Source organism: Procambarus clarkii, chromosome 23 (genome assembly GCF_040958095.1).
Source record: "Procambarus clarkii isolate CNS0578487 chromosome 23, FALCON_Pclarkii_2.0, whole genome shotgun sequence".
NCBI classification, from domain to species: Eukaryota; Metazoa; Arthropoda; class Malacostraca; order Decapoda; family Cambaridae; genus Procambarus; species Procambarus clarkii.
In genome coordinates, this window is record NC_091172.1 from 10,299,073 (window position 1) to 10,314,804 (window position 15,732).

Here is a 15,732-nt window from a genome sequence, read left to right on the forward strand (position 1 = left end):
GGAAGAGGGAAGGGAGGGGAAGGTGACCATTCATCAATACACCACTTTCTCCCATCCTCTTGGTCTGCCTCCCTGGAATGTTGACGCTGCCCGCTGTCTCCCATCATCTCCCCTCCCCCACCCTTCACAACGTCCCCAATCATCTCCTCTCCCCACCCTTCACAACGTCCCCAATCATCTCCTCTCCCCACCCTTCACAACGTCCCCAATCATCTCCCCCCCCACCCTTCACAACGTCCCCAATCATCTCCTCTCCCCCACCCTTCACAACGTCCCCAATCATCTCCTCTCCCCACCCTTCACAACGTCCCCAATCATCTCCCCTCCCCACCCTTCACAACGTCCCCAATCATCTCCCCTCCCCACCCTTCACAACGTCCCCAATCATCTCCTCTCCCCACCCTTCACAACGTCCCCAATCATCTCCTCTCCCCACCCTTCACAACGTCCCCAATCATCTCCTCTCCCGCACCCTTCACAACGTCCCCAATCATCTCCCCTCCCCACCCTTCACAACGTCCCCAATCATCTCCTCTCCCCACCCTTCACAACGTCCCCAATCATCTCCTCTCCCCACCCTTCACAACGTCCCCAATCATCTCCCCTCCCCACCCTTCACAACGTCCCCAGTCATCTCCCCTCCCCACCCTTCACAACGTCCCCAATCATCTCCCCCTCCCCCACCCTTCACAACGTCCCCAATCATCTCCCCCTCCCCACCCTTCACAACGTCCCCAATCATCTCCCCTCTCCCGCCCTTCACAACGTCCCCAATCATCTCCCCCTCCCCCACCCTTCACAACGTCCCCAGTCATCTCCTCCTCCCCACCCTTCACAACGTCCCCAGTCATCTCCCCTCCCCACCCTTCACAACGTCCCCAATCATCTCCCCTCCCCCACCCTTCACAACGTCCCCAATCATCTCTCCCCCACCCTTCACAACGTCCCCAATCATCTCCCCTCCCGTGCCTCTCCCTCCCCACCTTCGCTCCACCATGCCCTCACACAGTACAAGCAGCGCCACTCTCCAGTGGGCGGGAATCCCGTGACGTACCATGAAGCAGAAGATGCGCTAGATGGAGAGGTCGCCTGGCGCCAAGCTTGTGTTGCCTGTACATCATCACCCTGGAGGTGATGGCCAGTTGCCACACCCTGGCACCCGCCACTACCAGTGCTGTCGTCACAACACCAAGTGATCCCTGAACATGTTACAGGAAGTTAGGTTCAAGATCAGGACGAGATTACTGAAGACAGATGCGTACCGGAGAAGCCACAAGTTATAATACGAATACAGGAAGTTAGAAACAGCTTAGTGACTCGGGCGAGGCAGGTTTCCTGTTCAAGTCCAAACACTCGCTCCCACTCGTGTAGTCTTCGACCCCAAGCTGAACACTTTCCAGTGAGTTAGCTTTTATGAAGATGATTGAGGAGAGAACAAAGTGTCGACCACGATGCTCAGACGCACCAACAGTTACTGAAGATGTCTCGTCAGGTTTAATTAGAGTCCATTAAGGCCAGACATCTTCGGTTAGGTCTTGTCTCATCTTAAAACATAAGAATAAAGGAAACTGCAGAAGGCATACTAACCTATACTAGGCACCTCTTATTTATATATATATATATATATATATATATATATATATATATATATATATATATATATATATATATATATATATATATATATATATATATATATATATATATATATATATACTTGCTACACTGTACTTTGTACAGTGTAGCAAGTACTCACAAAGACAAAGACAAGTACTAAAGACTCTTTACAGATATATCAAATAACGATTAGGAAAAGATTGCGTCATATTAAACTGGAACAAGTTAGGTAGACTGATAATACGATAAGATAATACAAGATAATACATAATACAAGATAATACATAATACAATAATATTATACAAGATAATACAAGACTGATAATGACAAAGAAATGGATGGTATTTTATTTTAATACTTCGTCCCTGTGTTCACTAGAGAAAAACTTATCGTGATGCCTGCAGGTGGGAAGGCATCATGTTAGTTAAGTAGGAGGAAGTTAAGTAGTTATCAGGGAGGCAGTCAATAAACAAATTAAACAAATAATAAGATTAAAGCCAACCAAGTCCCCAGGGCTACATGTGGGAAATATTGGTTAACAGCATTTAATTATAAAATATTAAAATGAACCTTAATGAGAGTTACTCTCTGTTAAGGTTCATGTGACAAATTAACATGCAATTAATAAGTGCGTCCTTAAACAGCGACGCCGTCCCATGGGCCGGCCGACGCCGCCTGACTAGTAAACTCACGCATCATAACAATCAATTAGGAAACTAAATTTTTCTCTTTTTACTTCTTATAAATAATATAACTATAAGAAATTAACTAATTCTTAAAACAATGAATTTAATTAACATCGTTAATTTGAAATTATAAACAAATAGAGCCTTAAACTCTCAATAAGTATATAATATTGGAGTTTTCTCCTTGACTCCGGAAGTGGAGGGAAGAGAGAGGCTCCGGCGCCATTACGTGCCGTTAGACAGATCAAGACCGCCACAAAGTGACGACGTCGTCATTACGCAGCCTTAATATTGTTCTGCTGCCTTTCAAAGCTTCGCGACTAGTAAGTCGTGTCCGCCTCACACTTGACCATAGATAAGTGATAATCCGTACCCTTAACCACAACGCAATGTACTAACCACTATGCGATCACGGTCAGAAAACCATTGATAAGTGATAACCCATAATCACATAAATAAGCGATAACTTTATTGACGAGTTACAGCCCCGCTCCTGTGCCAGGTAAGTCCTCTACGGGATCACCATAGTCCGTGTTACTTGGAACTTTTTGTTCCGATTAGCTGAATCTACAACAACAACAACAACAACTCTCAACCATTTATATGTTGTGGCGGCGATGGACGACGTGTTGGCGGGAACTCCAGGGGTTACAAGAGAGAGGTTACAAGGCGTCACACCACCAATATCTCACGTAAAATCATATTATCATTATTCCCATAATTATTTATGTAAGATAATATGGTGAAATGAAATATAAATATAAATTCAATCTAATAGTGACTTTGCAGTCAGGAAGGTATTACTCGAGGGAGTTCTCCTACCAGGAGCCGAAATTAAACTAGCCCGATTTAAGTTGTGTGGAAACAAAATATAATTCTTCATACGGTCCACTCTATACGAATTAAATAAACAATAATAATTCCCCCACACAAGATGAAGTATTTCTCAGGCTGCTTAAAGAATGAAAAGAAGAGTAAACCCTTGTCGTGCATGCTTAATAAACCGTAAGACTTGAGCAGAGTACCGGAGTCGTGGAGGGTTGCTAATGTTGCCCAAATTTTTAAGGGAGACAGATGACTTGCATTGAACTATCCTCTAATTTAATTAAAGTCTCTTGCAGGAAAAGTGCGTAAATCGGAACTCCTATAAACTATTCCTTAAAATTTTGAAAATCATAGATTAATAATGGAATCACAACATGGTTCATCAAGGCGCTCTTTTGCTTAACAAATTTACTTTCATTCTTTTCCTGTGTGCTTTAAGTAATTAACTTCAGGCCTTGATGCTGTGCAACATGAAAGACTCATTAACAAACAGCTCCCACCGGTCAGTTTCCGGTGGATAACCATGACCCCACCGGTCAGTTTCCGGTGGATAACCAGGACCCCACCGGTCAGTTTCCGGTGGATAACCAGGACCCCACCGGTCAGTTTCCGGTGGATAACCAGGACCCCACCGGTCAGTTTCCGGTGGATAACCAGGACCCCACCGGCCAGTTTCCGGTGGATAACCAGGACCCCACCGGCCAGTTTCCGGTGGATAACCAGGACCCCACCGGCCAGTTTCCGGTGGATAACCAGGACCCCACCGGCCAGTTTCCGGTGGATAACCAGGACCCCACCGGCCAGTTTCCGGTGGATAACCAGGACCCCACCGGCCAGTTTCCGGTGGATAACCAGGACCCCACCGGCCAGTTTCCGGTGGATAACCAGGACCCCACCGGCCAGTTTCCGGTGGATAACCAGGACCCCACCGGCCAGTTTCCGGTGGATAACCAGGACCCCACCGGTCAGTTTCTGGTGGATAACCAGGACCCCACCGGTCAGTTTCCGGTGGATAACCAGGACCCCACCGGTCAGTTTCTGGTGGATAACCAGGACCCCACCGGTCAGTTTCTGGTGGATAACCAGGACCCCACCGGTCAGTTTCTGGTGGATAACCAGGACCCCACCGGTCAGTTTCCGGTGGATAACCAGGACCCTACCGGTCAGTTTCCGGTGGATAACCAGGACCCCACCGGTCAGTTTCCGGTGGATAACCAGGACCCCACCGGCCAGCTTCCGGTGGATAACCAGGACCCCACCGGTCAGTTTCTGGTGGATAACCAGGACCCCACCGGTCAGTTTCTGGTGGATAACCAGGACCCCACCGGTCAGTTTCTGGTGGATAACCAGGACCCCACCGGTCAGTTTCCGGTGGATAACCAGGACCCCACCGGCCAGCTTCTGGTGGATAACCAGGACCCCACCGGTCAGTTTCTGGTGGATAACCAGGACCCCACCGGTCAGTTTCCGGTGGATAACCAGGACCCCACCGGCCAGCTTCCAGTGGATAACCAGGACCCCACCGGCCAGCTTCCAGTGGATAACCAGGACCCCACCGGCCAGCTTCCAGTGGATAACCAGGACCCCACCGGCCAGCTTCCGGTGGATAACCAGGGCCCCACCGACCAGCTTCCAGTGGATAACCAGGGCCCCACCGACCAGCTTCCAGTGGATAACCAGGGCCCCACCGACCAGCTTCCGGTGGATAACCAGGACCCCACCGACCAGCTTCCGGTGGATAACCTGGAGCCAGATTCACGAAAGCACTTACGCAAACACTTACGAACGTGTACATCTTTCCTCAATCTTTGGCGACTTTGTTTACAATTATTAAACAGTTAATGAGCTCCGAAGCACCAGGAGGCTGTTTATAACAATAACAACAGTTGATTGGCAGGTTTTCATGCTTGTAAACTGTTTAATAAATGTAACCAAAGCCGTCAAAGATTGAGGAAAGATGTACACGTTCGTAAGTACTTGCGTAAGTGCTTTCGTGAATCTGGCCCCAGGGCCCCACCGACCAGCTTCCAGTGGATAACCAGGACCCCACCGACCAGCTTCCGGTGGATAACCAGGGCCCCACCGACCAGCTTCCAGTGGATAACCAGGACCCCACCGACCAGCTTCCGGTGGATAACCAGGACCCCACCGACCAGCTTCCGGTGGATAACCAGGGCCCCACCGACCAGCTTCCAGTGGATAACCAGGACCCCACCGACCAGCTTCCAGTGGATAACCAGGGCCCCATCGACCAGCTTCCAGTGGATAACGAGGACCCCACCGGTCAGTTTCTGGTGAACAACCAAGTACCCACTGGATTGCCATAACAGTTTATCGTGTTCACAATATACAAGCAGAGGGAGGAGAAAAAAATACAGCTGCAGGCCTCACATGGTGTGCGTGTCTCCTGACCCGCGTCGGGTAGTCTGCCCCTCCCTCTACTGTGACCGGCCTAGCTGTCCTTCCCGGCGATACTCTCCATAACAGAACTTAACCTGAAAGTATTTGCCATTTTTTTTACAAAATACCTCAATTCATAAAGACGCCATTTTGCCTATAGCCTTACCCAGTTGGTGTCATCGGAATTGTGAGGGAGCAGGGCGGAAACTTTCCCACGTCGCCAGCAGCTGCCGACTTTCTAAATCTCTGGACGTCTTCCTTGCCCTGAAATATGTACTGTGACGTCACCAGCCCCGCCCCACTCAATATTCAGTCCGCTCACAGAATTTCTCTGCAGTAGCACCTAGGCCCTACAGACAACACGGCTCACAGACAACAGGTCCACAGACAACACGCCTCACAGGCAACAGGTCCACAGACAACACGCCTCACAGGCAACAGGCACCACAGTACCCAGGCCCCACAGAAAACACGCCTCACAGGCAACAGGCACCACAGTACCCAGGCCCCACAGACAACACGCCTCACAGACAACAGGCACCACAGTACCGAGGCCCCACAGACAACACGCCTCACAGGCAACAGGCACCACAGTACCCAGGCCCCACAGACAACACGGCTCACAGGCAACAGGCACCACAGTACCCAGGCCCCACAGACAACACGGCTCACAGGCAACAGGTCCACAGACAACACGCCTCACAGGCAACAGGTCCACAGACAACACGCCTCACAGGCAACAGGTCCACAGACAACACGGCTCACAGGCAACAGGCACCACAGTACCCAGGCCCCACAGACAACACGCCTCACAGGCAACAGGTCCACAGACAACACGGCTCACAGGCAACAGGTCCACAGACAACACGCCTCACAGGCAACAGGTCCACAGACAACACGGCTCACAGGCAACAGGTCCACAGACAACATGGCTCACAGGCAACAGGTCCACAGACAACACGGCTCACAGGCAACAGGTCCACAGACAACACGGCTCACAGGCAACAGGCACCACAGTACCCAGGCCCCACAGACAACACGGCTCACAGGCAACAGGTCCACAGACAACACGCCTCACAGGCAACAGGTCCACAGACAACACGGCTCACAGGCAACAGGTCCACAGACAACACGCCTCACAGGCAACAGGTCCACAGACAACACGGCTCACAGGCAACAGGCACCACAGTACCCAGGCCCCACAGACAACACGGCTCACAGGCAACAGGTCCACAGACAACACGCTTCATAGGCAACAGGTCCACAGACAACACGGCTCACAGGCAACAGGTCCACAGACAACACGCCTCACAGGCAACAGGTCCACAGACAACACGGCTCACAGGCAACAGGTCCACAGACAACATGGCTCAAAGGCAACAGGTCCACAGACAACACGGCTCACAGGCAACAGGTCCACAGACAACATGGCTCACAGGCAACAGGTCCACAGACAACACGGCTCACAGGCAACAGGTCCACAGACAACACGGCTCACAGGCAACAGGTCCACAGACAACATGGCTCACAGGCAACAGGTCCACAGACAACACGGCTCACAGGCAACAGGTCCACAGACAACATGGCTCACAGGCAACAGGTTCACAGACAACACGGTTCACAGGCAACAGGTCCACAGACAACACGGCTCACAGGCAACAGGTCCACAGACAACATGGCTCACAGGCAACAGGTCCACAGACAACACGCCTCACAGGCAACAGGTCCACAGACAACACGCCTCACAGGCAACAGGTCCACAGACAACACGGCTCACAGGCAACAGGTCCACAGACAACATGGCTCGCAGGCAACAGGTCCACAGACAACACGCCTCACAGGCAACAGGTCCACAGACAACACGCCTCACAGGCAACAGGTCCACAGACAACACGCCTCACAGGCAACAGGTCCACAGACAACACGCCTCACAGGCAACAGCTCCACAGACAACACGGCTCACAGGCAACAGGTCCACAGACAACACGGCTCACAGGCAACAGGCACCACAGTATCTACGTCACAACAATACCCATAGGGGCCACAAATAATACCAGGCACCACAGACAATACCAGACACCACAGACATTACCAGACACCACAGACAATACCAGACACCACAGACAATACCAGGCACCACAGACAATACCAGACACCACAGACAATACCAGACACCACAGACATTACCAGACACCACAGACAATACCAGACACCACAGACAATACCAGGCACCACAGACAATACCAGGCACCACAGACAATACCAGGCACCATAGACAATACCAGACACCACAGACAATACCAGACACCACAGACAATACCAGACACCACAGACAATACCAGGCACCACAGACAATACCAGACACCACAGACAATACCAGATACCACAGACAATACCAGACACCACAGACAATACCAGACACCACAGACAATACCAGACACCACAGACAATACCAGACACCACAGACAATACCAGGCACCACAGACAATACCAGACACCACAGACAATACCAGACACCACAGACAATACCAGGCACCACAGACAATACCAGGCACCACAGACAATACCAGACACCACAGACAATACCAGACACCACAGACAATACCAGGCACCACAGACAATACCAGGCACCACAGACAATACCAGACACAACAGAGAACAGCCACTCCTGCCTCACTCCAGCCACTCCTGCCTCACTCCAGCCACTCCTGCCTCACTCCAGCCACTCCTACCTCACTCCAGCCACTCCTGCCTCACTCCAGCCACTCCTACCTCACTCCAGCCACTCCTGCCTCACTCCAGCCACTCCTACCTCACTCCAGCCACTCCTACCTCACTCCAGCCACTCCTACCTCACGCCAGCCATTCCTGCCTCACTCCAGCCACTCCTGCCTCACTCCAGCCACTCCTACCTCACTCCAGCCACTCCTGCCTCACTCCAGCCACTCCTGCCTCACTCCAGCCACTCCTGCCTCACTCCAGCCACTCCTACCTCACTCCAGCCACTCCTACCTCACTCCAGCCACTCCTGCCTCACTCCAGCCACTCCTGCCTCACTCCAGCCACTCCTGCCTCACTCCAGCCACTCCTGCCTCACTCCAGCCACTCCTACCTCACTCCAGCCACTCCTGCCTCACTCCAGCCACTCCTACCTCACTCCAGCCTCACTCCAGCCACTCCTGCCTCACTCCAGCCACTCCTACCTCACTCCAGCCTCACTCCAGCCACTCCTGCCTCACTCCAACCGTCTCCCTTCCCCGTCCCTTAAAAAAAATCCCTTTAAGCAGTGCGTGGTGGGCAGCTCAAGGCCTAGTGAAAGGGGTGTCCTCCCCCAGCACTAGTAGGTCCACCTGCTGCCTCCCACCACACACACTAGTGGGGCCACACCACCTGCTGCCTCCCACCACACACACTAGTGGGGCCACACCACCTGCTGCCTCCCACCACACACTAGTGGGGCCACACCACCTGCTGCCTCCCAACACACACTAGTGGGGCCACACCACCTCCTGCCTCCCACCACACACTAGTGGGGCCACACCACCTGCTGCCTCCCACCACACACACTAGTGGGGCCACACCACCTGCTGCCTCCCACCACACACACTAGTGGGGCCACACCACCTGCTGCCTCCCACCACACACACTAGTGGGGCCACACCACCTGCTGCCTCCCACCACACACACTAGTGGGGCCACACCACCTGCTGCCTCCCACCACACACACTAGTGGGGCCACACCACCTGCTGTCTCCCACCACACACTAGTGGGGCTACACCACCTGCTGCCTCCCACCACACACTAGTGGGGCCACACCACCTGCTGCCTCCCACCACACACTAGTGGGGCCACACCACCTGCTGCCTCCCACCACACACACTAGTGGGGCCACACCACCTGCTGCCTCCCACCACACACTAGTGGGGCCACACCACCTGCTGCCTCCCAACACACACTAGTGGGGCCACACCACCTGCTGCCTCCCACCACACACTAGTGGGGCCACACCACCTGCTGCCTCCCACCACACACACTAGTGGGGCCACACCACCTGCTGCCTCCCACCACACACACTAGTGGGGCCACACCACCTGCTCTCTCCCACCACACACTAGTGGGGCTACACCACCTGCTGCCTCCCACCACACACTAGTGGGGCCACACCACCTGCTGCCTCCCACCACACACTAGTGGGGCCACACCACCTGCTGCCTCCCACCACACACACTAGTGGGGCCACACCACCTGCTGCCTCCCACCACACACTAGTGGGGCCACACCACCTGCTGCCTCCCAACACACACTAGTGGGGCCACACCACCTGCTGCCTCCCACCACACACTAGTGGGGCCACACCACCTGCTGCCTCCCACCACACACACTAGTGGGGCCACACCACCTGCTGCCTCCCACCACACACACTAGTGGGGCCACACCACCTGCTGCCTCCCACCACACACACTAGTGGGGCCACACCACCTGCTGCCTCCCACCACACACACTAGTGGGGCCACACCACCTGCTGCCTCCCACCACACACACTAGTGGGGCCACACCACCTGCTGCCTCCCACCACACACACTAGTGGGGCCACACCACCTGCTGCCTCCCACCACACACACTAGTGGGGCCACACCACCTACTGCCTCCCACCACACACACTAGTGGGGCCACACCACCTGCTGCCTCCCACCACACACTAGTGGGGCCACACCACCTGCTGCCTCCCACCACACACTAGTGGGGCCACACCACATGCTGCCTCCCACCACACACTAGTGGGGCCACACCACATGCTGCCTCCCACCACACACACTAGTGGGGCCACACCACATGCTGCCTCCCACCACACACACTAGTGGGGCCACACCACATGCTGCCTCCCACCACACACACTAGTGGGGCCACACCAAGGCCAAGAAGAAAACCCTGATGTAATAGGACTAACAGAAACAAAATTGTCAGGAGTCATAACAGATGCTGTGTTTCCAAAGGACTACTATATAGTAAGGAAAGAGAGGGAAGGGAGAGGAGGTGGAGGAGTGGCCCTGCTGATAAGGAAGGACTGGAGTTTTGATGAGATGGAAATTCCGGGCTGTGACGGATTCAGAGATTACATAACAGGAACTATAACAATGGGTGGACCTAAGATAATAGTGGCAGTCATTTACAACCCTCCCCTAAATGACAGAAGACCTAGACAGGAGTTTGATAGGAACAACATGGCAACCATTAATATAATAGAGAGAGCAGCTTCACTTACCTGCAGGAAAGGCTCTAGAGTCCTAATCATGGGCGATTTCAACCACGGAAAGATAGACTGGGAGAATGGGGACCCACATGGTGGTGCAGATACGTGGAGAGCTAAACTCTTGGAAGTGGCAACAAGGAATTTTCTGAGCCAGTATGTCAAGGAACCCACAAGAGTGAGAGGCAATGATGAACCAGCTAGACTCGACTTGATATTCACCCTGAATAAGGGAGTCAGAAATAAGGGAAGTCAAAGTTGAAGCCCCCATAGGAATGAGTGACCACAGTGTACTGACCTTTGAGTACTTGGTGGAGGTAGGGATAACCTATCCAAGGATGGGATCGGAGGGAAAAAGACTGAATTACCGAAGAGGAAAATATGACGAGATGAGGAACTTCCTCAGGGGAATACCATGGGAAACACAACTTAGAGACAAGAATGTGCAGGTCATGATGGATTTTGTCACCCAGAAGTGCCAGGAAGCTGCAGACAGGTTTATCCCCGTCCAAAAGGAGAAAAACGAAAAACAACAGGAAAAACCCATGGTTCAACCAGGAATGCAAGGTAGCGAAACAACTGAGTAAAAGAACATGGAGAAACTACAGAAATAACAGAACACCAGAGAGCAGAGAGAGATACCAGAGGGCCAGAAATGAGTACCTCAGAGTGAGGAGGGAAGCAGAGAGACAGTTTGAAAATGACTTAGTGAGTAAACCCAAGACCCAACCAAAGCTGCTCCACAGCCATATCAGGAGGAAAACAGCAGTGAAGGAACAAGTGATGAAGCTGCGAAAAGGGGAGAACAGATACACAGAGAATGACAAGGAAGTGTGTGAAGAACTCAACAAGAGATTCCAGGAGGTCTTCACAATAGAACAAGGAGAAGCCCCTGCACTAAGTGAGGAGTTGGCAAACCAAGCAACCTTGGAGGAATTTGACCTCACCAGTGAGGAGGTCAAAAGGTGTCTGCTGGAGCTGGATGTGACAAAGGCTGTTGGGCCTGACAGAATCTCACCATGGATGCTAAAGGAAGGTGCACAAGCACTAAGTGTACCACTTTCTATGGTGTATAACAGGTCACTGGAAACAGAAGACAGCTAACGTGGTCCCAATATACAAGAAGGGTGACAGGCAAGAGGCACTGAACTACAGGCCAGTTTCCTTAACTTGTATACCATGCAAGGTGATGGAGAAGATCGTGAGGAAAAGGCTCGTAGAGCATCTGGAGGGAAATAACTTTGTAACGCACCACCAACATGGGTTCAGGAATGGTAAATCGTGCCTCACAGGTTTAATAGAATTTTATGACCACGCAACAAAAATTAGGCAGGAAAGAGAAGGGGGCCGACTGCATTTTCCTGGACTGTCAAAAAGCCTTTGACACAGTACCTCATAAAAGGCTGTTAAAAAAGTTGGAGCAACAGGCAGGAGTAAAAGGGAAGGTGCTCCAGTGGATAAGGGAGTACTTAAGCAACAGGAAACAGCGAGTAACGGTGAGGGGGGAGACATCAGAGTGGCGAGATGTCACCAGCGGAGTCCCACAGGGCTCAGTACTTGGACCCATCCTGTTTCTAATATATGTAAACGATCTTCCGGAGGGTATAGACTCATTCCTCTCAATGTTTGCTGATGATGCAAAAATTATGAGAAGAATCAAGACGGATGAAGATAGATAGAGACTACAGGATGACCTGGATAAACTGGAGGAATGGTCTAGAAAATGGCTGCTAAAGTTCAACTCAGGAAAGTGTAAGGTGATGAAATTAGGCGAAGGGAGCAGGAGGCTGAACACAAGGTATCATCTGGGAGGTGAAATCCTGCAAGAGTCAAATAGAGAGAAAGATTTGGGGGTTGATATCACACTGAACCTGTCCCCAGAGGCCAAACATCAAAAGAATATCATCAGCGGCATATGCGAGACTGGCCAACATAAGAACTGCCTTTAGAAACTTGTGTAAGGAATCTTTCAGAACCCTGTATACCACTTATGTAAGACCAATCCTGGAGTATGCAGCTCCAGCCTGGAATCCATACCTAGTTAAACACAAGACAAAGCTAGAGAAGATTCAGCGGTATGCCACCAGGCTCGTCCCGGAACTGAGAGGAATGAGCTACGAGGAAAGGTTAAAGGAGCTGAACCTCACATCCCTGGAAAACAGAAGAGTAAGGGGAGACATGATAACCACCTACAAAATTCTCAGAGGAATTGACAGGGTGGACAAAGACAAACTCTTCAGCACGGGTGGGACACGAACAAGGGGACACAGGTGGAAACTTAGTACCCAGATGAGTCACAGAGACGTTAGAAAGATTTTTTTCAGTGTCAGAGTAGTTAATAAATGGAATGCTCTAGACAGTGATGTGGTGGAGGCTGACTCCATACACAGTTTCAGGTGTAGATGCTGCCTCCCACCACACACTAGTGGGGCCACACCACCTGCTGCCTCCCACCACACACACTAGTGGGGCCACACCACCTGCTGCCTCCCACCACACACACTAGTGGGGCCACACCACCTGCTGCCTCCCACCACACACTAGTGGGGCCACACCACCTGCTGCCTCCCACCACACACTAGTGGGGCCACACCACCTGCTGCCTCCCACCACACACTAGTGGGGCCACACCACCTGCTGCCTCCCACCACACACTAGTGGGGCCACACCACCTGCTGCCTCCCACCACACACTAGTGGGGCCACACCACCTGCTGCCTCCCACCACACACTAGTGGGGCCACACCACCTGCTGCCTCCCACCACACACTAGTGGGGCCACACCACCTGCTGCCTCCCACCACACACTAGTGGGGCCACACCACCTGCTGCCTCCCACCACACACTAGTGGGGCCACACCACCTGCTGCCTCCCACCACACACTAGTGGGGCCACACCACCTGCTGCCTCCCACCACACACTAGTGGGGCCACACCACCTGCTGCCTCCCACCACACACACTAGTGGGGCCACACCACCTGCTGCCTCCCAACACACACTAGTGGGGCTACACCACCTGCTGCCTCCCACCACACACACTAGTGGGGCCACACCACCTGCTGCCTCCCACCACACACACTAGTGGGGCCACACCACCTGCTGCCTCCCAACATACACTAGTGGGGCCACACCACCTGCTGCCTCCCACCACACACACTAGTGGGGCCACACCACCTGCTGCCTCCCACCACACACTAGTGGGGCCACACCACCTGCTGCCTCCCAACACACACACTAGTGGGGCCACACCACCTGCTGCCTTGGTCGATAAATCGATATAGCTTAGTCGATAGAGCATTAATAGTTACCTATTTACGTTTGATTACAAAGTGTAATCAATACATGTAGAATACATGTTTTGTATAAATACAATTATTTTCAAATTATAGAACTATAATAATATAATAGTTACAACTGATAAACTAACAGTTTGGTCTTTGACTGAAGATGATAATATTGTTGAGAAGTCAGTTCCATCAGGAGATTTCAACGCGGTGTAAACACGAATCAGCTGACTGGATCTTCACCACGACCCCAACAGCTGACCGGACCGCCCCCCCCCCCTGACCCCATCAGCAGACCATGGTGTCTTCCTCTTTCCCCACCAAAACAGAAACAGCTGACCGGGTCTCCCGCCACCCCTTGACTCCAACAGCTGACCGGGTCTCCCGCCACCCCTTGACTCCAACAGCTGACCGGGTCTCCCGCCACCCCTTGACTCCAACAGCTGACCGGAAATTCTCGTTTTGGCGGCAACCTGACAGCCGCCTCTCAGACCTTGTACTTAATTTCATAGCAATATTTCTTTCTTTCTTGTTAAACGTTGAACACTCACACACTAGACTTAATATGTTGAGTTTTACAAAGTAGGAATGGAGCTGTTTTTAAATATTTTTTTTCAAATATTTATGAAAGTATAGGTAGATGTGATATTAATCTTTAATTATTTCTGTCAGCTGTCTCGCCTCTTTTATGAACTGGCGTCACTTTTCCTTTTTTAATTAAGAATATCGAAAAACCTATATAGATTAAGATATTTGCCTTGTGCAAAACGTTAGGGCTTAACAGATTATGACACAGCACTTAATTAACGCAGAACATATATGTACTCACCAGCACTTTCATGTTATATGTTATGAAAGGGAGAGAGTGTGTAAACAACAAGTATAGAACACTCAACACGACGTCTTGCACTGGCAAAGAACACTGCTGCAATGTCGAGATGCCACGACGACGCTTCTTTACATAGACTCTGGCCTTCTCGGTTGCCACATACTTTATTTTACAAATAATATAATTGTAATGTACATTCGACATGTATTTCCTTACTCTGAATAATATTTATATATATATATATATAAATTGTTTACCTATGCAATAAACATATATAAATGCAATACAGAGTACGATACAATAAAAAATATTTTACTGTGAAATGACAACTCTTGACACTATTAATGGAAGATTATTACCTTGGATGGTCAGTGAACTGTCTCCGCTTCACCACTTACCACCAAACATAACATGTTGTAAAATGCTTTGATGGGTTGTGTCTAAGTATGACAGTGTCAGGCCACGGAGGAAGAATTGAAACAGGAATTTCCTTAAGTACTTTCGTATGTTAATACATCTTCAGAAGGAATGAATGAACGTTTCATTCATTCATTCCTTCTGAAGATGTATTAAATATACAAAAGTATTTAAGGAAATTCCTGTTTCAATTCTTCCTCCGTGGGCTGACACTGTCACATTTTTCATCACGTGTTAATTTTCGTGATTTACACACACACACACACACACACACACACACACACACACACACACACACACACACACACACACACACACACACACACACACACACACACACACACACACACACACACACACACAAGAGCTACGAGGAGAGATTAGAGGCATTAAATATGCAAAAACTAGAACATAGAAGAAAAAG

General features: G+C 51.1%; 1 protein-coding gene across 1 annotated transcript in view; it reads right to left on the reverse strand.

Moving 5' to 3' along the window:
• Positions 1-14,988, reverse strand: part of LOC123764066 (uncharacterized) — a gene marked incomplete in the record, with an annotated part of 50,737 nt that extends 35,749 nt beyond the window's left edge. The window contains 1 exon segment of the mRNA XM_069329874.1: positions 14,892-14,988. Within this exon segment, the coding sequence (XP_069185975.1) occupies positions 14,892-14,903 (12 nt within the window).
• Between the last annotated feature and the right edge of the window lie 744 nt (positions 14,989-15,732).